Source organism: Amblyomma maculatum, chromosome 3 (assembly GCF_055883805.1).
Source record: "Amblyomma maculatum isolate TAMU_Amacu chromosome 3, ASM5588380v1, whole genome shotgun sequence".
Classification (NCBI taxonomy): Eukaryota; Metazoa; Arthropoda; class Arachnida; order Ixodida; family Ixodidae; genus Amblyomma; species Amblyomma maculatum.
In genome coordinates, this window is record NC_139346.1 from 160,592,358 (window position 1) to 160,620,055 (window position 27,698).

The window sequence follows — 27,698 nt, forward strand, 5'->3', positions numbered from 1 at the left end:
GTGCGGGTGTAGCCTAGGTGACCGGCGGTTGGCTCGTCGTGACACGCTTGCAAAACTTCACTGCGGAGAGCTGATGGGACGACGAGTAAATGACTGTTTCCCCCTGGGCGGAAGTTCTTGTAAAGTACGTTGTTGCGAATAAAGAACGAAGGCATTACTCGGGCGAAAATCTTAGGCACAACTGTAGTTCGCTTTTCCAAGAAATCAATAAGAGGGAGCAATTGCTGGTCCTCTCGCTGCTGTTGGGAAAGCGTTGCGTCATCTATGACACCTAAAAACGCAGTGCCTTCATCGGTCATAGTGGAAGGTTCGACCGGCGCTCGGGAAAGGCAATCAGCATCCGTGTGCTTCCTTCCAGATTTGTAAATAATGGCCATGTCAAATTCTTGTAATCGAAGGCTCCAACGCGCGAGTCTCCCTGAAGGGTCCTTTGGGTTCGTCAGCCAACAGAGAGAGTGACGGTCGCTAACGACTTCAAAGGGGCGAGCGTACAAATAAGGGCGGAACTTCATAACCGCCCATACCACTGCAAGGCATTCTTTTTCGGTTGTCGAGTAGTTCGCTTCCGCTTTAGATAGGGTCCTGCTGGCGTAAGCAATTACTTTGTCCACACCATCCTGGCGCTGCACCAACACAGCACCTAAGCCCACGTTGCTGGCATCCGTATGAAGCAGTGTAGGGGCGTCGTCATAAAAGTGTGCCAGAACAGGTGGTGTCTGTAAACGCCTCCGCAGCTCATTAAAAGCTTGTTGCTGTTATTCACCCCAGCTAAAGACAGCTTTGTCACGCGTCAACGAAGTTAATGGCCAGGCAATTCGTGAGAAGCCAGCAATAAACCGACGGTAATAGGCGCAAAGACCCAGGAAGCGCCGCAATGTCTTTTTGTCCGTAGGTGTTGGGAACTTGGCGACTGCGGATAGCTTTTCAGGATCAGGCCGCACACCTTCTTGGCCAATGACGTGGCCTAAGAACTGCAGCTCCTCGTAACCGAAGTGGCACTTCTCGGGTTTTAGAGTGAGGCCTGCAGATCGTATGGCCTGAAACACAGCTAGCAAACGGCGTAGATGCTCTTCAAATGTGGCCGAAAACACAATCACGTCGTCAAGATACACCAGGCATGTTTGCCACTTAAGTCCCAAGAGCACAGTGCCCATCAGCATCTGAAATGTTGCTGGTGCCGAGCACAAACCGAACGGAAGCACCTTGAACTCATACAATCCGTCGGGAGTGACGAATGCTGTCTTCTCCCGATCCCTCTCATCTACTTCTATCTGCCAATATCCACTTTTCAAGTCCATTGATGAGAAGTAACGTGCATTTCGTAGGCGATCAAGGGAATCGTCGATGCGAGAAAGAGGGTACACGTCTTTTTTAGTCACTTGGTTGAGCTTGCGGTAGTCTATGCAAAATCGTAAGCTGCCGTCCTTCTTTTTAACAAGCACCACGGGGGAAGCCCAGGGGCTCTGTGACGGTTGGATAACGTCGTCTCTAAGCATTTCGGCCACCTGGCGCTGAATGGCTTCGCGTTCTTTCGGAGCCACACGGTAAGGATTTTGTCGAATCGGGCGAATCGAGTCATCCGTAATGATTCGATGTTTTGTCAAGGGCGTTTGGCCGACCCGTGATTCGGAAGCAAAGCAGTCTCGAAATTGATCTATGAGATCCAAAAGGCGGTCCCGTTCTGAAGAAGACAAATTTGGACTCACATCGACGATGGTTACGGGCGTCTTGCACATTGGCTCTTCCTGTTGCAGTAAGAAGCAGTGCTGCGCATTTAGGATGCTGTCGAAAAAGGCCACAGTTGTGCCTTTCGGAATTTGCTGACGCTCGTCGCTGAAGTTTGTCAGCAGCACTTCGGTCTGTCCATCGGTCAAGTTGACTAGCCCCCGAGCTATAGAAATACCTCGGCTTAGTACCAGGGTGACTGCCCTCTGGCGATTCCATCGCCGGTATGCGCCACGTCGCACTTCACTTGAACAAGAGAGCATGATCGCGGAGGTAATGTCACCGTCTCCTTGGCGACGCGTAAGGGCATCAGTGGTACTTCCGCATAACCAAGGTCTCCATGATTCTTGGTGAAGGCAACGACGCTATCTCGAATGCTGATTACAGCCCCATGAAGGCGCAGAAAGTCCATGCCCAAGATGAGGTCTTTGCAACAGTCAGGGAGAATACCGAAACTGCCGACAAACACCGCGTTTCCTATTGCTATCCGGGCAGTGCACTTCCCTGTCGGTGCCAGTAGCTGACCCCCAGCACTTCTAATTACTGGCCCAGTCCATTCGGTTCTTACTTTACGCAGCGTATCAGCCAGTTTCTGGCTAATAATTGAAAAATCCGATCCGGTATCCACTAGAGCATGTACATCCAGCCCGTCAATAGAAACGGCGAGGTCAGCACTAACAATTTCATCCAGGTTGCTCGCCTTTTTCGGCATTTGCGCCGGAAGTACAGCAAGTTCGGCGCTGTCAGCTTCGTCGTCGGGGCTGCTCATCTGGTGCGGTATTTTCGGCGGTAATTTAGGCGGCATTTTCGGCGGTAGTGCGGCGATGTCAATGTTAATGTTAATAGCGGCGTCAGAAGCACAGGCTGTCGGCAGTTGCGGCGGTGGTGAGGGGTTTGGCATTTTTCGACTGGTTGTAACCTCCCCTCGCGAGGTTGCGGCTGTTTCCCCGGTGAGGGCTCGGGGACCGCTGTCCGCTAACGTCAGCAATGCTACGGCGCATTGGCGAAGGATAACGCTGTGGTGATGGGGAGGAGCGGCGACGGAAGCCCTGGGACTTGTTTTCCCTGCTGACCGGAGGGTCGTCCTCGATTTGGGCAGTGTCGGCATTGAAGTGTTGGCGAGCAGAAGCAGGCGGAAAGGCTTGCCCCTCTTCGCGGTAGCGGCAGTACCGATACACGTGGCCAGGTTGTCCGCAGTAGAAACAGAGTGGCCGGCTATCATAACTGTGCCACCTGTCAGTTCGGCATGATTGAAAGCGCCTGGAAGGCGCCCACTGAGGTCCATGGAAGAGTCGCGTCTCCTGACGGCTCGATGAGCTCGGTGGGGCGTGGTCTGGAGGCGGGCGACGAAGGACTGCGGCATAGCTCTCATGTTGCTGCTTCTGGTAAGGTGCAGGAACGTCGGCCGTGAAGCTGACCGGTTGTGGAGCGTGGTATGGCTCCGAAATAGCTGCCGCGTTGTCGACGGGGTGAGACTGGTTACATGGTGCAGACGGTGATAAGGCATACCGAATTTCATTCCTGACGGTTTCCACGAGGGCCTGTGATGACTGAGCCTTCGTAGCCATAATTCGCTGGAGCTCCTCAAGGACAATTTCTCTAATGAGGTCTCGAAGAGCGGTCCTATCGGTTGCATTCAGCGCCGCCGCAGTCGTCGAAGCACAGTTATCGGGTCGGTTGTACTGGCGGCACCGGTCTTGTAGGGCTCGCTCTATAGCAGTAGCGTCCTTAACGAACTCTCTCACCGTTTTAGGTGGGTTGCGTACCAAGCCGGCAAACACCTGTTCTTTGACACCATGCATGAGATGCCGTAGCTTCCTTGGCTCACTCATATCAGGGTCGGCACGGCGAAAAAGGCGAGCCATGTCTTCCGCAAACATAGCCACGCTCTCATTTGGCTTCTGGATGCGCACTTCAAGCAAGCGCAGCGCATTGTCCCGTCGGTCAGTTCTCGCGAAAGTGTTGACCAGCTGGCAGCGGAAGTCATCCCATGTGGATAAGCTGGCCTCGTGGTTTTCAAACCACGTTCTAGCATTATCCTGAAGGGCAAAATAAACATTACAAAGCTTCTGGTCTGCGCTCCACTGGTTTATCTTGGCCACTCACTCAAACTGGTCGAGCCAGTCCTCCACATCTTCAAACGCTTCCCCGCGAAAGCGCTCTGGCACCTTGGTGTTCTGTAGAGTCACCGGCGTAGGGTTGGTATGTGCCATGGCTTGGGAGGTCTGAGGAACTTGGGCGTTTGAGGAGTCGTTCGGTAGATGACTGTACTCCAGCGCTAGGCCTAGAAGGCGGCGGCTAGCACGATGGACAGGCGTGTCGACGTTTGGGATCCGCTGTGGACTGCCGGAAGGAGTCCTATGCATACCCAGCACCTCCACCAGTGTCACGTCTCGGTAGAACACTAAGGAGAACCTAGCGATAGATGGTTTGTATGGTCGACCAGAACAAGTCTTGCGTTCAAGCTTCTTTTCACTTCCAGGCTCGCGCTTGTCGTCTCAGATGTCATCTTTTGCATCTTCTTCAATATGCGTCAATATATATATATATATATATATATATATATATATATATATATATATATATATATATTTTACACTTTTCGCGTTAGAAATCTAGGTATATAATGAAGTCCTTGCTTTTTAGCGACTCAGCCATGCTTTCTGGCGTCGTCTTTGTTGTGAATGTAAGCTAGCTGCATGTCTTGAGTGTGTCGCCACATTTAACGAAGCAGTGACGGCTCTTAGGCGGCCGTATAAAGCCACTCGTGCTATGCTTTCGTTTGGTGTGCTAGTCCTCGATTTTGAACGCCACGCATGCAAGCGCTGATAGATCTGCAGCTGGAGTCGAAAACCATGGAAGACAACTGCTGCCACGCTTCTCAAGTTTACCGGCAGCCCACAAGTTAATCAAACTGCAAAGAAACTACACACAGACTGTTGCTGAATTGTTCTCCTCTACCACCCAGTTACAATTTTTTTAAAGCATGCCGCACAGATTGGCCAACAGGTGACGAACGACGAACGCACGGTGTTGAAGGAGAGTTGAACCAACGCCTAAATCGCGTACGTGTGGTGTAAGACACTGACAGCTGAAACAATTTTGGCAGGAAATCCCTTCGACATTCTGTATTGATGTTTCAGCAGCAATATTGCCGCGAATGATTCAAGTCTTTTTTTGTTCTTTGACGCCGGCACGTGGCCTTAACATTGTGATTCTAGTGTGAGGATCGATTATGTCCTTTATTTTTATAGTTCATGCTCGTTGTCACGCAGGATGCGTCGAGAGGAATCTAGAAGATTCCTGCGACTCGTGTGTTTCCGCAACGTTCCAGATTACGCCAGTCACGGGTTGCGGCTTTATCTCGATGTTCCCTTGCCGCCTTGAGCTTTGGCGCGTACGACGAGCATATTCTTAGTTCGATGCCCGACGAGAACGTTTGTTGTTATCGCCGCCGCCGATTAACTTAGATTTTTTTTTTTTTTTTTTTTTTTTTTTTTTTTTTTTTTTTTTTTTTTTTTTTTTGCGGGGCAAGTCAGCTCAATAAAGTGTTTCTTCAGTGAACTCCCATCCCAGGCTCTTCGTTGGTTGTCATCGGCCTTGTCACCACCACGTGGCAATATTTAACGTGAACACACTGCGAGAAAATGCAAGCCGAAATGCTCTGGTCAGATCCGGCACACCGCGTAGGTGGAGCCACGGTCGAAATGCGAGAGGAGGAGCGTCGACGCCGAAGGAGGAGTGAGGAGATGGCGCTACATTTAGTGCATTGAGGGGTTTTAGCCAAGACGCGGCATGTGTGCCCTCTGGTGGCTATGTGCGCGTACCAAAGCGGTCACGCGCTATGCCGAAAGTTGATTCAATGCTACTCCTGCCGGAAGAGGCAACTATCGAATACTGGCAGTAACACCGTGGCAAATGGTAGCCTAGCCCCATTACACCGTGACAGCCGTACACAGACGATACCGCTCTCGTATGTGCGGTGTAAACCCAACTGATGGTCGCAATCAGTTTCATGGCATGTTCTTTGTCTTCGCGGGGTCATTTTTTTTTTTTTTTCCAATTCGCATACTCTCTCTCGGGCTTCTCACTCATTCACGCAGGCGCCTTATCGAGCCTCCCCTCCCCCCCCCCCCCCCCCCCCCCCCCCCCCCCCCCCCCCCCCCCCCTTCCTGAGAGCTATAGACCTTTGCATTGGGCGAGGAGTATGTCAAACGCGCCTCCTCTCTGGACTGTTGCAAACCGGTTCGGCTGCCGCTTCCACCGTACTGACGTCAGGCGCATACAACAGCCCAGTGAGCAATATGGCGACGCCTAAGAGGCCCTCGTTGCAAAGGTATACAGTGCTCTGCACAAAGCTGGAGGTGATGATCTCTAACACCTGAAGTTGCATTAGCCTCTAGATAGTTCCGAGTTCAGCTAATTCGTCTTTCCGGTTAATTGAAACAAATTCCAAAGCTATGGCTGGCCAGCTATATTTTCAATACATTTTAAAGCGCCTCAGCTGGTACAGCGGTATAACTTAATTCGCACTCTGCCTCGCTCGAACTCTCGGCGTGCGAAATAACAGTGGCCGAGGTGGGATATAACATGATAGGTCAGGCTAGCAGCGTCGTGTCAGCTGTGAACTCCCACTTCGACATGCCACCAGAAATATCCCTCCTCACACAGGAACTCCATACGCTGCAGTCTGCCTCGGCTCTGTCGTGAGCGCAATGGCAAGGCGTGACTATGTGGTGGTGAAGGTGCCTACTCCAATCGTATTGAGGTGGACACCTTCACCACCACATGGTTTCATTTTCTGTGCTTTGCTATAGCAGCCCGTGGCAGTACTCGCTATCGGCCTCTGGTTGCAGAGCGTCCTCTATGTGGAGTGTCTGGCATTGGTACGTTCCTCTCGCTTCCACGCGCCTGGTTCACTCTGCATACCAAACAGCTGTTTGTGCAGCTCCTCACATGGTGGATGCCGCCACTTACCATGCTACCACTGCCCCGCACCGTGAAGAAGGCTGCGGAGGCCCCTGTCAGGTCCCAGGGCTGCCTAATACTTCTGTCACATGGGCAATTTGAATGCCCACTGAGTGAATGGCCATTGAAATTTTCGAGGGTCATCGAGGTCCACCACTGCCACACGGCAAATTTCAATGACCATTAAGTAGTGAGCGTGTGGTCAGACAAATGGCGCCACGGGTAATAACATCCAGTAAAGATATGTGAAGCGAAACAGGATTAATACGAGACGGATACTGCTCTAAGTACTATATTTAAATGAAAGTTCGCTCAGAGAAAGGTATTCAAATATCTCGCAGCTCAGCATAACGCACAGGCACCAAAGGCAAGCAATAGCGGAACGATGACGAACGATGTGCAATCGCCGCATTCATTTTGCGCCAACGATGCTGCCACAGCTCGGCGGTAGTCTTCGCTACGTTTGTATAGTTGCTATCGTCAGAAGCACATGTGGGGTTCTTCTTGGTCTCAGTTGTCGCAAAGCGTGGTAAAAGGCAAACATGGGCAAAACACTGCAGCATGCCACACTGCCACAGAACAACTAGAACAGCATCAGTTTGTTTACACCTGAAAACCGCACATTCTCTAGAGCGATCATTTTGACTTTCGAAAATCTAGTTGACGAGCTGTTTAATGTAGACCGAATAACTTAATCCAGAAGGTGGTTTGTTTCTTTTAGGTTTATGTTTTGTGTTTCACCTTAGGGTGAATGCAGGGCTGCTCTCAATGATCCTTGGCATTAGAACGGCCATTCGCGAACCTCGTTGAGCCAATGCCAATCGAGTTCAATTGTCACTGAAAACCGACGTGTGGTAGTGGCCGATCCTCATTGAGTTCAATTTCCATCGCCTCAATGAACATTGAAACTGCCCGTGTGACAGGGGCACGTGACCACATGCCATGGCGATTTGGCCGGAGCTGCCACCTCAAGCCTCTCCTTTCTTGTAGGAGGGAGATATCAGAATGTCCAATGTCCACAATGTCCAATTCAGGCAATGATCCTTTATACAGCCATGAGTTTTCAAGAGAATAAAAGTGAATTAACTTCTATGATAACAGGCACCCTCTCTAAAGCATTTCCAGGTTCAAAGTATGTGATAGGACAGCTTTTCTATTCACTTTTTTAACACAGTACATACCACAGGCCCTGTTTGTGCACAACCTGAGCCCTGCTAAGGGTGACCTTGCATTCTAGACTCAAGAAAAAAAAAAAAAGGGGGGGGGTGAAAGGAAAATTTGAGTGAAAGCGGGGTGACTGACTCACTTGGACGCAGGCGTGCTGGCGCTCGTGCTGCTCCTTGGCCCGACGCAGCTGCTCCTTCTTGGTCCACAGCTTTTGGATCTCGTTCTCCTCCTCGCTAGACTTGAACGGGGCCTCCTGGTCGTCCAGGGAGTCGCCCAGCTCCAGCTCCTCATCCGACTGCACAGTGAGGCATGCGCTGCTGCTGCTGCTCTGGCCGTTTGCCACTCCCCCAAAATCACCCTAGGACGATGGCGAACAGTGAGTGCCGCCTGGCTTCAAACCGTTTCTTGCACATGGCAAGCAAGAGGAAACCAACCAGCCAGAGATGCGTTTTACTTCCATCAGTGCAATACATTTGCTGGCCGTATCTGGACAATTTTCAAGCTGGTAGGCCCAGCTGCGAGTTGCGTATGTGGTCGTCATAGCAACGAAATGCGTTCTCAAGCTTTTAGTTGATGTCGGCTTTCTTCTCATAATAAGGCTGGCAATGCGACTATTCTTCTTACCAGCCACTACAGATAAAAGTTTTATCAAACCAGCGCTCTGATTTCTAGTTACTAGATGGAGTCACTGTGTTCGCGCTGTTTGCAGCATGCACACAACGCTGTGAATGCTGTGAACGATACGTACGTACACTTACTACAGATAGCCAACTAAATGTGCCTATTCTCATCATCTCCCACGTAACATAACATTGCTGACGGCCACACCAGAGACAGTGTTCAACAGACGAGACAGGATTCTCATCAGTGCACTGCACAAGGGTGAGGCACTCACCGAATCGTAGGTGACCTCCTTCTCCGAGTCTGACTCGTTGTCAGAGACTGCGATCAGTGAGATGAAGCGCTTGCGCTCAACGTTGAACTCGAGGTAGGGTGTCGCGATGCCGCACAGGTAGTCCCCAAAGAACTGGATGCGGCTTATGCGCAAGTAGTTGCGGGCCCGCTCCTGGAAGAAGACAGCATGTCCAAGTCAGGCAACTGCGTCCACTCGGTTATCCTCAAAATTGTCATCAAACGGAAAGGAAGACACAAGTTTGCAAAAACGAAATTGCAAAGCTAGCAACAAATGAAATGAATGCAGCAGAAATAGATGTAATAACAGGCATAGGAATTAAAATGCAAGTATGGCCTCTCTCTCCTACAAGACGGGATGCTGGTGGACAGCTATTGCCTTCAGTGCATTCCTAAACACTTACATTAAAAAAAGGTGTGTCCGGCTGTTTTAAGCTGCTGCGTCGAGACCCATCACCATGACAGAGAATGACTTTGGAGTGCAGTGCCCAAGAACTACCTTCTGGTGGTATATTGCACCGACGCTACTGCAAAAGATTCATACCTACGATGCACTGCATCACCCGAGCCAGGCAGTGGGCATTCCGTAAAAGCTTGTTAATTCGAACGTCACGGGACCGGGAAAAAGTTTGAATTATCCAATGTTCGAATGATCGAATGGCCTCGAAAAAACTGGCAAGAACCATTTGCATTACGGTAAATTTACAATATTTACTCAGGTAACGAACCCATATAACCCATATAATGAACCTCCTCACCCCCAAATTTTACCCACGAATTTGAAAAAAATAAAAAAGGCCTGAGTTAGCGCGCCCCTCGTTTTGCACCCTGTTATGGTCCGCAACGAATTTCTTGGCAGTGCGCCAAGATGCTGCGCACCAATAACATCACAATGTGTTTTTCAGTGTGCTCGCTTTATCATGTCATGGGCAATTGGGGCGGGCGCTGTCTAGTGTCACTCAAATATTGGGACGTGCGATAGAAGCAAACGCCTTTGAAGCGCGAACCATGCTAAAAGCCAGCATCATGATCGCCGCTGACCACGCTCTCTCATTGAGGCCCAATGGAGGGAAACAATAGGCAACTCTTGAAAAAAAAAAAAAAAAATTACCGCGTAACCCGTACCGCCCCGTCTTAAGTCACAGCCTTTCATAAGCATTGGCTGGGACTGCGTCGAGCACGCTTATCCATATTTCCAAATTAACAGAGCTCGAATTAACGAGTATTTGCTGGTTTTACCTGGTTTCATCTGTCCTCGTAATGGACATGCGCAGCCTCTAACTATGCTACTCCTTCGCTGAGGATGCGTTTTTTTTCTTTTTTTTTCTTTTTTTCTTTTTTGCCACGTGCTGTGCGCCATGCTGCTCAAATGCGGCGGCACATAGTTCGGATTATCCATTGCGGAACTGACTCGTGTTTGAATTAACGGGCTTTTTTGTACACAGATGAAGCTTGGCCAGACCAAGTTGCGTAGTTTGAATTATCCGAAAATTTGAATTATCGAGCTTTCACTGTAGTACCGAGTCACTTGACACCACTAGCTCTGCCTAATCCACTGACGGTGGTTCATTAACACTTCTTTTTGGGCGAGTTGGTACATTTTTGGAAAACTTTGAAAGAGCGCAAACACACACGACCACTAAAGACAAGAGACGGCGCTTGTGTCTCGTCTCTTGTCTTTAGTGGTCGTGTGTGTTTGCGCTCTTTCAAAGTTTTCCACTGACGGTGGAGGCTTCGTACGAGAAAACCCGGCGCGCGCATTTCTGTGCTCAGTTTCTGGAGGCAGACTGCAGTGTTTCTGGAAGTACAACTTTCGAGCGTATGCCCCCAATTTCCGAGTGCACTCCTTTAATGATTTCAATTACTTTTTTTTTGAGCCCGAGTGCACTCCTTTAATGATTTCAATTACTTTTTTTTTTGCGTTAGTTTAAGTAGTTTCGAGAGTGTCCTAGTCTGCATGCACCACACTCCGTTCTTACCGCCCAGGAAGTGCATTCGAACCACTGTGCCTTGCAGTCAGGCATGTCATGTGATGTACCACTTCGTCCACGCCTACAGTAAGTGATTTTGCCTGTCATGCATATCCTGCCGTGCTGCTGACCACATTATGTATAAAGAGAGCTGTCGGAATAGGTATTTCTTTCTTGTGAATGGCCCTCTGGCAAAGCAGCAGGATGCTTGAACTCCCACCCCTTTCTGTAGGAAAAGCACCAGCCACTCTTAGGTTGAACCTGTCGCCATGCTCTTTGAGTCTCAGTGCCATCCACCGTGACTGCTCGTCACAGAGAGGACAAATACTTCGACAACACAATGGACGTGGAACCCGCTGCATTGTTGAAACGCAACTCCATAAATGGCGCACGAGTCTTTTCCACTTCTCAGCCGACTCGTAGATACCGTAAAAACCCGCGTATAATACGAGTTTTTTTTCCAACTTTCAGCGTTCCAAATTTCCGCCTCGTATTATTTGCGGATCCCAACCAAAATGTCAAAGTTTTGCGAGAAGTTTTGGTTTCGTTGTTGCCGCGTGGCTACGGCTTGGCTTTGTTATCGATGTGCGGCTACGGCTTGGCTTCGTTGCCCTAACGTGGCCGCACCCCGCAGTGGCCACGACGTCGAGGTGTCGTCTCTTTGTTGTTGAGTCGTCGAGTGCGCACAGCATCAGCGCATGTGCTCTCGTGCAAACCACGGTTCGCGAAAAAGTGCACGCTTTTTTCTTTAAGTGAACGAGCAGGATGCCAGGGTCTCGGAAACAGTACTCGGCTGCTTTTAAGAGAAAGGTGATTTTAGTTGCTGAAAACATCGGCAACAGTGCGGCCGGGAGGCAGTTTGGCGTCACCGAGGGAAGCATTCGCGGATGGCGACGACAGAAAGAAGCCCTTTTCGCGTGCAAGGGAATGCGAAGAAGCTTTCGCGGGCCAAAGAATGGCGCATTCCCGGAAATTGAACTCGCTCTGACGGAGTTCGTACGAGAACAGCGAGCATCGCATCTAGCTGTGAGCGTAGAGCTTATGCAAGCAAAAGCTAGGGAGCTTGCAAGGGAAAAGGGAATTCCGAGCTCCGCCTTCAAAGCAAGCAAGCACTGGATACATCGCTATATGTGCCGTGCTGGATTCTCGCTACGCCGGCGAACCTCGATTTCACAAAAGCTGCCCGAATCCTTCGAAGAGCTGCTGGTGGCTTTTCAGCGCCACGTGATTTCTTTGCGAAAGACCAAAAACTTTCAGCTGGGGCAAATAGGCAATGCTGACCAGACGCCGGTTTACCTGGACATGCCATCGCCCCTCACCGTCCGTGAGAAAGGCTCTAAACAAGTTTGTATCCGGTCTACTGGAAACGAGAAGACGCGGGTTACAGTCATGCTATCGTGCACGGCAGACGGCCGCAAGCTCCCGCCCTATGTCATCTTCAAGCGCAAGACAATGCCGAAAGGTGAGGAGCTGCCGAAGAATGTCATCGTGAGATGCCACGAAAAAGGTTGGATGAACGAGGATCTTGTCCTCGACTGGGTGAAGTCAGTGTGGTGCAAACGGCCCGGTGCACTGTTGTCCTTTCCATCCATCCTCGTGCTGGACGCGTTTCGTTGCCATTTGGCCGACTCGGTGAAAAGGCTGCTAAGCGACTGCCGCACAGAACTTGTTGTGATTCCGGGTGGGATGACCTCACAACTTCAGCCTCTCGACGTTTGTGTCAACAAACCCTTCAAGGACGCAGTCAAGCGATGCTACGCGGAATGGATGCGGTCAGGTGAGCCTGCAGTGACGCCGGCCGGGCGGCTGAAGCGAGCATCGCCAGCCACGCTGTGCAAATGGATTGTGGACGCGTGGGCAAGCATCCCAGAGGAGCTTGTGCGCCGTTCGTTTAAGAAGTGCGGCATCTCAAACGCCCTCGATGGCACAGAAGATGAGTACCTGTGGGATGATTTGTCCGACAAAGAAATTTCCGAGGAAGGCGCTGCTGAAGATGAAAGTGATTGAAGTGTGAGGTCCGATTTCAATAAATGTCTTGTTTTTTCTCTCTCGTATTATATGCGGTAAAAACTTTTTTTTTCCATTTCGCGTCTCCAGAATTTCACCTCGTATTATATTCGGGTTCGTATTATACGCGGGTTTTTACGGTAATTACCCACGTGCCAGACATGCCGCGCTGCTGACCACCATGTTGACAGCGCCGATCCCGCTGGTAGAACTAACTGCTCATCAACTTATCGGCGTCCTGTGATTATTCTTGAAGATCCTTGATTCCCCCCCGCACATTTGGGCATTTTGAGCACATGGCCCGCTCCAAACCGTCAAAAGGTTAGCCACCTGCCGCGGACAGCTGCATTGCCAATGCTAGACTTTGCAGCGGACTCCTTACAGAAAACTAAATTTCTTCTTGGCATCCATTGAAACGAAGTGCAGAAAGGTGCATTAAAGCTTACCGAACACAAAAACCCACGAGATCTGCATGTCGCAGAAAGAACAGACGAGCTACAGACGCACAACACACTGACAGCCAATGGCATGGCCAAAATCGCACCAAATGATTTAATGGTCCAGTAAAGTGCTAGGGCATGGCGGGGAAACGGTCCTTTTATTGTTACTTCTTTAAACTTTGTGAAACGACACAGCTGGTCTTGGAGAGGAAGAGGATAGGCCAACCATCTTGCATGAACCTCCTGCAGCGCGACACTGTATTCTGAGACATCACTTGCTACAAAATGGGTCAGATCTGCACACCTTTTCCAGTACCGCAGTGCTTTAACAGAGTTGAATCCACATGTTCAAGAGTGTTGTTAGTTTTTGTCTTCTTCTAAGCTTACTCTGGACAATATAAAACCTGTCCTCTTAAACTTGTTCTCTTAAATGAGAGGTTTGCTGTCGCCCAAGTGAGCCTGGACACTGACCACCACCGTTTGTGAGCCCACAACAACCTGGCGTGCAAGCCTAGAAACGCAGTTCATTAACACGTGGCAGCGAGAACCAATGTTTCAACCAGCTACCAGAGCACGCTTTGACACCATCTGGGGACTCACCTTATCGCAAGGCACCTGGACGTAGAATACTTCCTGAGGGGCACCGAGCAGGGGCACGAAACTGGCTAGAGAGGCATCTTCAGGTAGTGTCACAAGCTCGCGATCTGCAATGCAGGCACAAGGGCAGAAGACGTTTCGTTGCTGCAGGCATCAACAAGCCACCACAGATTAATGCTGGTTTCTCCTTCCCTCGTGTTTCAATTGCTGGAAACCAATGTGCATTTTCAACCTTTCAAAGGCTTCTCAGTAACTGTAACCGCTGACGGTATGCTTCAGGAAGTGTCATCCCACTGACGACGCTTCACCACTCCAGTAATAACTGGCATGAGGTGCTCCTCAAAGCGTACCATCTGAATTCTAGCCGTGAAACTAACAATGTTCGAAGTTCGTGCTATCAAGTGAAAAGAAATCTATCATGTCATCTTGCTTTACTACCTCAAATTGTAGAATGCAAGCAGAAGGCGCCTACCCTCTCCAGGCTCCTTGTAGAAGGTCACATCGTTAAAGTTCAGCTTTCGCAGAACTGTCAGAAGGTCGGCCAGCATTGTCCAGACATTTCCTTTTACACTAAAACAAAGAAACAGAAAATAAAGCATCTGGTTAACTGCATGCAAGAGCACACAAGTTCATACAAGAGCATTTGAAAGCAACATAGCATGCTCCCTTCCAAATCTGTGGATGTTAATGCAACCAGTGCCTTTGTAGTGGCCAACATTACACCAGGATCCGAATTAGTACAGCGCACACAATCAACTCAAGGCACCACATTGTCAATGAAGCAAATGACAACCCGGAGTGGCATCGAAAGTTCAAAGACTAGCTCTATTTACAATAAAGCACCTTATCTATGTTCACACACCATCACCTTGGAAATAACCCCTTTGCACAGAAATACAGAACACCCAGCCTTTCTGCCACTGCTGGACCGTGTCCCCGAATTCCCCTCTGTGAATCATGTCAAGCACCGTCGGCAATTTGAGCTGGATTTCCGTAGTCATGTCACAACGACCTCCCATCTTTGGGAGCTCGACCTTCCCATTTTTGGGAAGAGAACGAAGTTTGCAGGAACTAAATCTGCCAAGTAGAGTGGGTGAGGAAGTGGGACGATGATATTGTTACGGTACGCAGTGAAAGAGACGATGACGAAGTGCTGGGCTAGTAGAGAAAGATGACGCTGCAGCTACGTCTGGTTCTCCTGTGAGTGTGTCCCTGACGGTGAACTGTTGCGGCTACGACGTACCATCGCCTCCTAATATCTTGACGTGCCTCGTAACATCTTGGTGGAGGTGCTGGGTAGCACCAATACCACAAGCTGGATCTCCGTAGTGGCCGCCAACTTGGTGCTAGCACTATGCAGTCCGACGCAGCTACCTCTACAGCGGCACAACCAGCGCCCACTGTCGTCGTTGCGCAGCCTCGTGATCCGGGAACCTTTTGCGGCACTGGTGACATCGACGTCGAAGACTGGCTCGCTATGTACGAACGAGTCAGTAAGCACAACCGATGGGACGCAACGTTGATGCTTGCAAATGTCATTTTCTACCTGGCTGGTACGGCGCGTGTCTGGTTCGAGACGCACGAAGAAGATCTAACATCCTGGGACATGTGCAAAGAGAAGCTTCGGGATCTCTTTGGCAAGCCCATCGGACGCAAGCTCGGCGCTAAAAAAGACCTGGCATCGCGAGCACAGTCGTCGACCGAATCATATCTGTCGTACATACAAGACGTACTAGCTCTATGCCGCAAAGTGAACAGCGCCATGCCCGAGTGCGACAAGGTGGGCCACATCTTAAAGGGCATTGCTGACGACGCTTTTAACCTTCTATTTTGCAAAGATTGTACGACGGTCGACTCCGTCCTCGAGGTATGCCGGCGGTTTGAGCAAGCTAAACATCGTCGTATTGCTCCCCGCTTCGACCGCCTGCCAAACACAGTTGCTACGTCTTCGTGCGAAGATCTGCCAACACTGCAGCAGCCGTCCCATGAGCCAAACTTGACCAGGATCGTTCGCAGAGAGCTGGAGGCAATGGCCCCCGTCGCATTCACACCTCAGCCGGCGGATGCTACTATAGCACTGATCCAAGCTGTCGTTCGGCAAGAATTCGCGAACGTGGGCCTTAATGCGAGCGTAAGCCACAGCTCTGGTCAGCCGTCCGCACAGCCATCTGTCCAGCCCACCGTTCCGGTGGTAACTGCTGCGGCTCCGACTGCGCGCTTCCCGACGCGAAACCCCGAATCTACCCGACGCTACCGCAACCCAGAAGAATGGCGGACCTTCGACAACCGACCCATCTGCTTCAACTGCTCACGTGCTGGCCACATTTCTCGCCATTGCCGCAGCCGTTGGGTTCCGCCACCTCGACCTCGCTACTATCATGATCGCAGCACCGCCTACGGACCACACCCAACCTCTCTCCGTGATATGCCCTCTCATGACTTTAACCCGCCATCCCCGCGCATGTCCAGCCGATCGCCGTCTCCCCAGACCCGCCGTTCCCGCTCGCCCCTACCTCACCGTTCCTCGTCCCCTCACTTCTCTAGCCCACTCCCGGAAAACTGATCAATGCAGCTCCCGGAGGTGAAGCTGCATTGACGACCCGGCCCGACCCGGCTTAGACGATGAACTCGCACGAGAGGAGGAAAATTTCGTGGCATGGTGTGGTGCTGTCACTATTGTGAAGCATCTAGCACATGCCACAGAATCAGCCACTCCTTACTAATGTCCTCTCAGATGCCTTGAAACGTGCCAGTAAAAACCGCTCCTGATGGTCTAAACAAATCAGCACGCGCTGGGCTGAGCTGTGGACATACCTCCTCTTTTTCAGTCGTAGACATAAGACTGTTGCTTTATTTCAGGGCCGTACCCTTAAACCTAAGTTTTATTGCCAGTAACAATCCTCGGCATGGAGAACGGGTTTTTAGTGGCATTGAGAATGACACCAGTGACAAAACAATGAAGAAATAGGGTCCCCTAAATGGCAGAAGTAGCGATGCAAAGTGCGAAAAAAGGAACAAAAAATTAAGAAAATGACTTTTTTTATTTCTTTGGCACAGTAAAAAAAAATTACCAAATTTTCACAGGAAAAAATGCACAGAAATAAATTTTAGGCAACACGCGGCATAGAATGCGAACACTGTTGTATTCGTAGTGACATCACTCAACACCGTGCATTTGGTGCTTAGCGGAGCGGCCATGCTAACATGCTCTCGGCGAGCGCAGGAGGAAGACTACCCGTTTAATCTGCTTCGCTTAGGATACATGGTACACACACTAAACACGTGACTTATGCTGGCTGCGGCACGCAGAACACATGAAAGGGCTGTTATCAGCACAAAACCGAAGTGCGGAATGGCGAGAGCCGTATGCTCGCACCACCCTCAGTGAAGCATCATTGTATGGGTTGCCCGAGTGCAGTTTCTGGCGTTTCGGTGCTTGCTATTTTTGTATTGTGACTTTACATTGTACACCTGTACATAACTGTTTCGAAAGTCCTCATTTAAAGCTGTGTGGGGAAGATGATTCTGAAACTATATTTAGTTTTGCGACTTGTGGGTGCATTTACAGTTGGGGAGACCGCTGGTGGGAAACCAAGATCCAAAATCTGCATGTACTGCAGCAACAGCTACACTCTTCCCAAAGTCACTCGCCTTTCTAAGCACATTGCGCAGTGCGTGAAATACCCCGGAAAGGAAGTGACCCCTCGAAGCTGGTCTCTCAGCCCTTTTCACCACCTAAAGATTCCCCACTCGGTCAATGTTCTTATAGTCGACACGATGACGAAGCTATGCCTGTTATATCACCTTGTGAAGAGGGCGTGGAAAAAAGCATGTTTTAATTTATTTAACACTTTCTTGTTTGCGGTTACTCCCATCGATAGCCCGCTATCGATGGCTTCACGATTTGAATTTTCCCGCTTTTTAAGCGCTTCTTGACAAGTGGTGTCAAGTGGGAAATAGAAGAATCCTTTTTTTCAGTTTTGCTTTTGGTTTTATTTTTTTCCGCCATGCTGCACCCGTCCAGATGGTCACCGGAATCAGGTGATCGGTGCTCCTTGTTTACATTGTGGCGTCGACGTCGCACGCTTCTGCTGCGCGGAAACCACGCGTTTCCACAGAAGATCCATCGAACAGCTCATTTTTGGATGCGAACAGCAGCAGTGCTGACTGGGAAGATGAATTCAGTTCTTCAGACTTTAGCACTGACAGCAAAACTATGTCAAACTGACCCGGAATGTTGACAGTTATGCTTTCGCCCCCGAAAAGTTCTGCCTTTGCTGAACGCTGATCGGAAGAGATAAATGTTTTGAAAGTCACAACTGTTATCTGCAGGGTGACATCTTTTGGGTAGTATTACTTGCCACTAGCAGCGCAGGGAGTCCTGTTTTCCACTAGAGGACAGCCAGGGGTCGACCTCGATGTAATCAACCTCGACTACTGTTTTCTTTCCCAAACTGAGCGAATACTGTACACAGAAAGCTAGAATTTGCAGCAATGTTGCATTGGTCCCTGTAGTAAAAAACATACATTTTGAAAATTTTTTGTCAAGAAACTTTGATGCTTTTGTGTGTTTGTTTTTTACCTACAATTTTTTGCTGATAGCTTTTTTTTTCCTTTTCTAAAATTTGATACTAGACACTCCTGTACCAAGCAAGTTTTGTTAAAGAAAAAAAAAATATTAATGACACCACCCATAAACCACTTTTTTTTCCCGCAGACAGGAAAGTGTTAATTTTTTTTTTTTTATGGACATTTCAGTTTTTTGTGTTTTACCTGCAGTAACAATTACAGAAAGCTGCACATATTCACAGATAACTTGTTATTGAACATTTTAGCGATGATGCTTCGAAAATGCCTCTGTTAAACCAATATGCTAAAACCTCCACTTGTTTGTGAAAAGGCAGAAAGCATATCAAATTCACGCCCGTTCTTTACACTAAATTATGGCTCTTTTGACATTAAACTGTCATCATACATAAAGGAAATTCAACAAAAAAAAAAAGAAAAAATAGGTTTGGCCCCAAGGCTGAAGTAACTTTCTGAGAGCCCCTGAAGAGAGAGCCCAGGAAAGAACAAGAGTGCCCGCTGCAGCACAAGTACCTTGTGTTGTACTCGCAGGGTGAGGGTGGGGGCATCCAGAGCCGCTTTTGGCAAGACATCCAGTCAGTCCACACCTTAAGGGCAGGCAGCAGGTCGGCCAAGTCGTCCGACAGGGTTACTTGGGGGCACGAGGAGTCCGGTGTGGAAGACGGGGAGGAAGAGGAGGAGCTCTGCTGCAGCAGCTGCGTGGCCCTCTCCAGCATAATGGCCACGTGGGCAAGCACCACCTGCAGGCTCTGCTCCTGGAGCAGCGACCGGCAGTCAGGGTCCAGGTTGCACACTGCATGCATGAAAAAAAAAAAAAGTTTCTTCTGTGGGGTTTAATGTCCCAAAGTGACTCAGGCTATGAGAGACGGCGTAGTGGAGGACTCGGGAAATTTCGATCACTTGGGGTTCTTTAACGTGCACTGACATCGCACAGCACACAGGCGCCTTGCTTTTCGCCTCCAATGAAAAGCGGCCGCCGAGGCTAGGATTCAATCCCGCACCCTTGGGAACAGTAGTTGAGCGCCGTAACCACTGCACCACCCCAACGAGGCGAAAAAAAAAAAAAAGACTTTGGTTGCTGCGAGCCTTGAAAGTACCTAGGATGAGAGTAAAAACAATGCACGCAATACCACTGTCAACTAAGCGTCTATGACAAAAGAAGCACGTCTACATTCCCAGTTCACGGAGGTTTAATCAATGTAAACAGAATGTAAAAACAGGCGAAACACTGCACGGGTACGCACCAGCGAGGTAGACATATCAAGCATCAAAGCCAAAAGGTTTCATGCGTACTCACAAAAAGGCCCCCGCACTTGCTTGCAATGCCATGCACAGTTTCCCATGCGTACCTGCTATTTTCTGACAGATCACGAACGCTTAAGACCATGGGTTCCCGAACCTCAATCAATATGTGCCAAGGAATAACCCAGCATGCCCCCCCTTGAGTGCAATGTCTCCCTTTACATCTTTTCGCCGGCACCTATGAAGCAGCACGGCATGCTTCTAAGTTTGCTGGGAGGGCCCCTGCTCCCATTAAAATGTAGGTAAACAAGCTGGCAGTCTGAATGGCTAAAAGGCCATCACCTCCCTGCAACAGTGCGCACTATTTAACAGACTTGGCAGTTATCACAACATGTGTCATAACAGATGTCACAACAGACGCATTTTCCTAACCTGCTGTGCATGTCGTGACTGCCATTCATGATCTGTGAATGTATTTCCCATGCTTCAGGATGCAGAACTTGTTCGCTTCAATGTTGTGAAATTTTGGCTGATTTGAATAATTTCATGGCCCCACGAGACTTGCATCATCGAGAAGCTAATGTAGCTCATTTTAATATGAGGTTAATGTACCACAGTGAGCCGATAACATTGAACATTTTATGACTGACTGTGACTAGAATCAAAGCACCTTTGTAGCAGCTAGCAAATTAGGCTTAGTGACATCAGGCGCCCGAGCAGATGTTCGCCACTTTGTCGCAAGGAAATGCACCATTAATGTGGGTGCAGCCCCCTTTTATTTATTTATTTTTATTTTTTTTTGCTTTTGCACAGTGTAACCTTGTCCTGCGAACACAAAGCGCACAAGATGACTTAGCATCACTGGAGCTCCATGTGTTTGTGGTTCCAGGGGCGGAATTATGGACCACTCTACAATTGAGAGCACTCTAAAACGCCCGCTCTTATTGGTCGCCACCACCATCTTGAAAAGTTGCATCACGGGATGCCGCGATTGCATCGCGGAGGCGAAAAAGCAGATGACGTCGCACACCTAATCATGCCCGTAGTTTTAGACCAATTTTGTAGAGCGTGATGAGGCGGTTTAAAATCTTTTAGAGCAAAAATGGCAGCGGTGGTGTCCGCAGTGGAGTGGTGTGAGTGGTGGCTGCGGCGCTGAAGCAGCAACAACAAAGGGTGGTGCGTGAGAAAGCGTTCTACTTGTTCGGCGAGTTGTTCTGACGCCTATTTCGACTTGAAAATGCGAAAACCGCTGTGTCGGTGCGGCTGTGTCATGCGTGCTCCAATCTTTTTTTCTTTTTTGCCTCCGGAGGATTTCAAGTTTCCGCAGGTAGTCGACCTCCCATAACCGCTGGTGAGCAAGTGCGTGCGTCAAATGGCTGAACTCAACTGCTGCAAAGTTCGCGCTGAGGGCTAGTTGGGCTCCGCAGTGCACTCAAAGCAAAACGCAGAGGTAAAAGCGACATACAGTACAAAACGAATGAAAATGAGCGAAGTTGGTAGTGTATGCTCAACCGCGTTGCTTTTCCCTGTGCTTGTTCTAACTGAAGCATTTGTGTGTGAGACTGTCGTGCGGACATGAAAGTCAATTTTGCACAACGAGCATGCTCCGCAGTTGATCTGTCTTTTGTTTGTTTTTTAAAGAAAAATAAACAAAGCCCCGATAACACTGCTTTCGATATGATTTCTCCGTGCATTTAGGACCATTGTACAGTACCTCGACTTCAGACGATGCGCAAAAGCCGGCACTAGCTGTGGAAGCAGCTGTTTTACTGAAGGGCGCCATTTGTACGATTTGTTGACCTCTGTCAGCGTGCCCTCACGGCAACAGAAGTTACCCACGAGACCGTTTAATTCCCAAACTGTAGCTGCTTCTTGATTTTTTTGATGATGCTGAACTTGAAATGCGGCTTCTTGAAAAAATAAAGCTTTAGTTGTTCACACACCATATCTACAAAAAAGTTAGCAAACGGCTCCTTGACGTGTGAATAAAACTCTTGCCGTGAAAACAAGCGGCCCGGGGCAGCACCCTGGCAATAATTGGTTAATTCCGATTCTCGTCATGCGCTGACGTCTCGCTGAGGCGTCACAGTGTCGTCATTTTGACCTCAGGCTCTAAAACTTTAGAGCGAGTCCTGCAATTCGGCACCAGGCAAAATACGGTGCACGGGGCAGTGCATTCAAGGTCACAGCAATTGTCGCAGGCAGTTATTATTGTCTATTGGCTTCCAATAAACAGTAAAATGTAAGAAAAAATATGTGCACATGAAAACACTTTTTTGTCCGACATTCAGAAGGCGCTCTACAGCTAGATACCGGTAGTGGACCTAGAAGTTAGCAATAATCCCTTGGTCCAAGGGTTGCAGCTTTGGCAGCAGTTACTGGGGGCAGGAACAAAGCCTCAGCAGCGCTCAAGCGTGCATTGACACGATACGCAATGCGCAGTGCAGCTGTCAAGCAACATCGCACCTCGCGTTTCCTTTGGACCAACTTTTTAAAAAGTCGACGAGCTACTTGTGTAAAATGACCTGGACATCAGGCAGCAGCAGCTGCTGGCGCATTACCTTTCAGTGAGGTATTGGCCACGGTGAACATGTTGATGGCGAGCAGCTGCAGATGACGTGAGTGGGTGATGGCTGCAGGCGTCCTCTGGAGCAGGCACCGGAACTCCATCAGCATACGCCGGGCAGTCTCCGGGAAGGTCTCCATGCTGCGTGCCAAAGGAGGATACCAAGCTGTACACGAGCTTCAGAACACAATGGCTAACTGACTAGACACTGCAAAAGAACAAATCTATGCTGAATTCATGAACTTGCTCAGTTTGAGTGCACTGTGCATCACACACAAAGATTTAACTACGCTGAACTAACTGTCGTACCACTGCAAGTCTTCAATGGAGAGTACAATTCTCACTGGCGAGCAGTAAATGTTGGCATGCGGAACATACAACGGCGACACTGCAGTTGACGGCTGCACAGTACACAACACAGACAATGAACACTGGCGAAGACATAGAAAAACTTCACCTGCTGTGTATTTCTTACGCTTCAGAATGCAAATTTTACTTGTTTTCTGATAATTATCAGTGACAATTATTTTTCACGAGGATGTGAAGTTTATATCAGCAAGATTCTACTTTACTGACTGCAGTGGAGGAGTAAATTGCAACAAATTTTAGACATGCTAGACATACGTTGAGGTGCAACGTTTAGGGGTGAATTTGTGCAGATCTTTTTCTTAATTTCCAGCCCTCATACCCATGCAATCATCCTTAAAAAACGCCCTCCAATCAGCTTCTGGGAACAGCCATATCCTAATGTTTTTTATAAAATTTGTATAGAATTCGGCCGCACGAGGCAGACTTATGGTTGTCTGATATAACGGAATGAATCACTGACCCATTGGTGCAACTTTTTTTGGTCCACTATGACCCCTTTCCCAAGCATTTCACCCCAGAAGAGCCGAGCACCAGGGTCCCGGTCTGGCATTCGGCCATAAGGCCGCCTCGTGTGGAAGAAGTCCATACATGGCCCTTTCTTTTTTTTTTCTCGCAAAATCTGACAGCCAGAAATCAGGACCTGCCCAGGACTGCAGTGATTCCAGAGCCTCTCCCAAGCGCACACCCCTGTGAGAGCCGGGTGCCGGGCCAGGGGACGCTTGTGCTCGTTTTTACTGGTGGGTGTCGCACAGTGGGTTTCGAACCAACCACCTGTTGCAGCCAAGATGGGTGCCCAAGCCATCTGGCCATGACTGTGGTGCCTGCTGGCGACAAAGCTGCTGTGCTTGTCACTGCTGCAATAGCTGATTATGCCGCTGAAACAAACCTGCTTGGAACAGCTGTGGAAGCCCATTAACCTGTTTTAGCTTGTGTTTCCGGGCCACACAGACTGTTTTCACCATCGCCAACCTTGTTGCCATGGGGCACTTGATGACAGACGAAGCTGCCGAGAACATCATGGAAGTGACCATGACAGACAACACCTCTCACGGTGATTGCAGAGACATTGGTTGCGCCCTAAAGGCAGTGAATGCCGCAGCAGCCATTGCAGCGGTCGACACTATATGGAGATTCCTCAGGAGCTTGGAGCTCGGCCAGAAATTCAGTCAGTCCAGTTCGACTCCACTGAGGCCGCAATATAGCGAAATGTATTCAGGGTATGCTGGACCAGTTCTTTGGATGGCAGTAAATGAGTTTCCCCACTTTTTTGTAATTCTTTTCATTAGTCCGGATTGTGCGATTACCTTTGACACCACCAAAGGGCTATGAGTTTATGGCGAGGTCCGGGGATTAGTGCGATGTTAGATAATGCAGCTTTCTGTGTAATAAAAACTTGCGCTCCTAATCCACCTTTTGCGCGAGTTTTCTGTGCATGCGCAAAGTCCTAGCGGCGACAGATGGAAACACATTGGACGGCGTCGATGCCGTTTCTCGTCGCCGCTAGTGCACGGTGGCTGGCGGCATGGTGACCGTCACAGGCTTGGCAAAGCGATGCCAACCACATCTGCCGTGTACGGTTACCGATCGAGGTGTGCCAGGATGAAAGACGCGGTTTTTCAGGTTCCCTTCGGCGAGCCGCAACCAACAATAATGTGAAGCTTGAATCACAACTACCAAGTGTCAAGATGTGAATGGGCAACCTTAGCAGCCGACTGCGTACTCTCGACTGTGCGAAAAACACTTCGTTACAGGTATGCACCTAAAGGAAATGTGCATGATGAAAGCCTGTAACGCACCAGTGATAGCTGCAATGAGGATTTGCTTGGTGCATGATTGGTTTATGTGCGACGAGGCCGGATAGCGCAGATATCACAGGTGGCTTTGTGTGCTAGACCGTAATATTTAGCATGTTTTATCACGACTGCTGCCTGACTAACAAGAAGAAAAAATACGGCGTTTGTTGTGATGCACCGCCGGTAGCGAGCAGAGTGGTTGAGCTAGTCATGAGGCTCACGAACGGCGGTGCATCACAACAAACGGCGCATTTTTTTTCTTCTTGTTAATCAGGTTGCAGTCGCGATAAAACATGCTAAATATTAAAGTCTAGTGCACACAGCCGCCTGTGATATCTGCGCTACCTGGCCCTTTCGCACATAAAGCAAACACCCACCGAAGAAATCCTCATTAAAGTTATCACTGGTGCGTTACAGACTGGGTGCGAACTCCAGTAGGCACTTTTCATCATGCATATTTTCTTTAGATGCATATATACCTGTAGTATCTGTGTTTTTGCCACTCAGAGCACTCTTGCACGATGCACGGTGGTTTTTTTTTTTTTTTTTTTTTTTTTTTTACCTTACAGGCTCGCCTTCGTTCTCACTAAAGCATTCGGATTTCGTTGCTTCGGTGTAGGCAATCAGCTGCACTTCGTTAGAACGCTTGAAAGTTGTCTTCTTCGTCCAACCGTCTGCAACAGCAAGAAAACCACCCGGCACAAATGAGTTTCCTGGAGGGTTCATGCTCGTTCACTTGCGAAGTGGAGCGCTCTGGACGTAGAACTGCGTTTGTTCCTGACCGATACGTGCATCCGATATGTAGGAGGTGCGCATGTGTCACCAGGTCGTTGATTCCGCAGAAATCGCTGCTGAGGCAGAAAGGTGATGGATCCTTTCACAACACATTGACCATTCTCTGTACATCGAGAACCTTTTCATAACTGCGACCACATCCCTTCTGGGGGCAGAAACCGGATACAGCGCTGAATCATCCATTGCCAGAAAAATGCCACGTGTTTCCTGCAGGCTTCTGTTGTGCGTTCCGGCCCGGACAATGCCCTGTTCAGGAGGTGTACCAAGCTTCGCAGATGAAATTCTATAGGGAACCCAAGCTCAAGTTTCGCCGCGCGATGGCAGCGCCGCATTCCTGGCATGGTGGCGAAATGTGAAACGATGGGACGTCGCCGGAGCAGACGCTCCGCTAGCTTCCTGTGCACGTGCGGCGATCGAGTAGCGCCTGGCGGTTATTTGGCGATACAAAAACGCTTCCGCTGATGCGAAATGGAGGTACTAAGTAGCATTGTGTCATGGGTAGCCACAATAGTAAGCGAAGCGCCAAACGACGAGACTCACGTGTGGAACTTTGCAGATTTCATTGGAAGCGTTTCCATAAGATCTGTTTTCAAACCGCATGACAGCATTCCGAGAAGTCTCGCGTTCTTTGTGGAAACGAAAAGGGCCAATTTTCCCCTTCTCCATAAACTCAGAAATGTTCGACAGTTGACAAAGACGTCTTAGAGAGGCATCAAAAGAGTACAATGGTTTAACACCATCTATACGAAGTGAAGGGGGTAGAGGATTATCCTGCTCTTCGCTCCGCGCGTGTCTTGCTTTGCCGATTTTCTGTGCTCTCTCCCTGCTTTGCGAGCGCTCTGAAAGCAACCAAATCAACAGATGTCCAGCGTGCGACGTCTGCGATCGATAATGATGTGTGAATGTGCCCTATGACCAAGAAAATATCTAGGAACGAGGCTTTTTTTTTTTTTTTGGGGGGGGGGGGGGGGGGTGGAAAATATGCTTGGCTGAGCCGCTTTTACAGATTTCCGCAAATTGGCCAATACATGAACCAACATTATTATTATTCATAACCAAAATATGTTGGAAGTGCAATACGAAAGCGATCCTAGTTATGGCTCGATTGACATATACTCGCATGGAGCACCCTATTCGCGTCACAGGTTTCGTAAATGTAAACCAAATATAAATGAAGCACTACCATTTAGTAAGAACCGAAATAAAGCACGATTGTAGTACAAGCTTGGATTTCACCTTCCTTCCGAGCCAGCGAGCCGGTTATGTCGCGTGCAGCGCGCGGAGCACGCATGTGCTTTTGAGACTGCTAACGTTCGTGCCTTTGAAGAAACATCTCCTTCGGACTATAGCTTATTCTTCTACTGCAAGATTTGCTTTAGTAACATCGTAATAATAAAAACAAAACCATATATAGATCTCATGCTACAGGCCAAAACAATAATCAACAAGCGAGCAACTTTACCTCAGAGTACTGATAATACTTCCGCAGTTTTTAAACATATTATATACGACAATATAGTTGCATAGCCGACTTACCTCGAGATAAACTTCCTACGTTTTCGCTGACGTGGGAAATGCATTCACAATCAATATTTACTCATCGCCGTCTGTCGTCTGCTCTACAGCGCTGACGTGAATAAAAATCTTATCGCTTATAATTACGTTTCTTCCATGGAAATACGCGGCAGGTTGTCCAATAATCAAGACGGAATGCAGGCGGCATGTTGCGATGCGCGTCAGGGCGCGTGCTCGTTCGAGAGAAAGCGCGCGCCGCACGTCGCGAAGGCAGCGAGCCCAGCCGGCGGCGTCCCAGTGTGTGTTTTTCTGCCACAGATGGCGTTGCCCATCAGGAGCCGCAGCGCCGCCCAGCGATGCTTTGGGAGCCTATAGCTGCGCGCTTGTAGATGACGTGAAGAGGAAGCGACGCACATTGCAACATGCCGGCGTCGCGGTGACCGCATTGTGCTCGGTAACTCAAGATGCCCCGCGCATATGCGGCGTTCGTAAGTCACAGGAGACGATTCCACCTAGCTCTGTAGCATCAACAAACCCCTGGCTGCTTTGCCCTTTGATATCTCTCTCTCTCTCTGCCTCCGCGCTCTCCTTTCGAATATTTTTTTTTTTTTTTTTTTTTTACAGTAAATTTAAGTCTACCGTCAATCTGCACGCTGTGAGCGTCTCGATCTGTCACGTCGAACACAGCCCGCGCCATGGCCCGTGCTACACGCTCTTACAATACGAAGAGAGTACATGCATGCGTTATGAGTGGACTGTGAAAATGCTGAAACATTCCTCCACACTGCGTGAACATGATACTGCAATCACTGTCACTACTTTCCGCCCCGAAGACAACCAAGCGGGGAGCTTTCACTTTCTACCTGCGTTGGCGTGGACATTTCGCATGGTGCGCTTTCATGTCTGCTAAACTGTTGCCCAATGTGTTTCTCGCCGCTCCCGCATGATGGCGCCACATCCTCCCGCAAAAGGCGGATTACGTGCACACTCTTTCCTTCGAAGCGAGAGCACAGGCACGCAGAAAACGCTGGCTGCACTCTCAGCC

At 49.2% G+C, this 27,698-nt stretch overlaps 1 protein-coding gene across 1 annotated transcript in view; it reads right to left on the reverse strand.

Moving 5' to 3' along the window:
- The window catches only part of Smg6 (Smg6 nonsense mediated mRNA decay factor), a 99,190-nt gene that overhangs the window by 45,242 nt on the left and 26,250 nt on the right, over positions 1–27,698 (reverse strand). Inside the window, exons 10-15 of the mRNA XM_084598410.1 lie at positions 22,177–22,322; positions 18,887–19,166; positions 14,259–14,356; positions 13,790–13,893; positions 8,756–8,926; positions 8,000–8,155 (exon numbers count right to left, since the gene is read on the reverse strand). Coding sequence (XP_084454536.1) covers positions 8,000–8,155; positions 8,756–8,926; positions 13,790–13,893; positions 14,259–14,356; positions 18,887–19,166; positions 22,177–22,322 — 955 coding nt within the window. The remainder of the gene's footprint in view (positions 1–7,999; positions 8,156–8,755; positions 8,927–13,789; positions 13,894–14,258; positions 14,357–18,886; positions 19,167–22,176; positions 22,323–27,698) is intronic.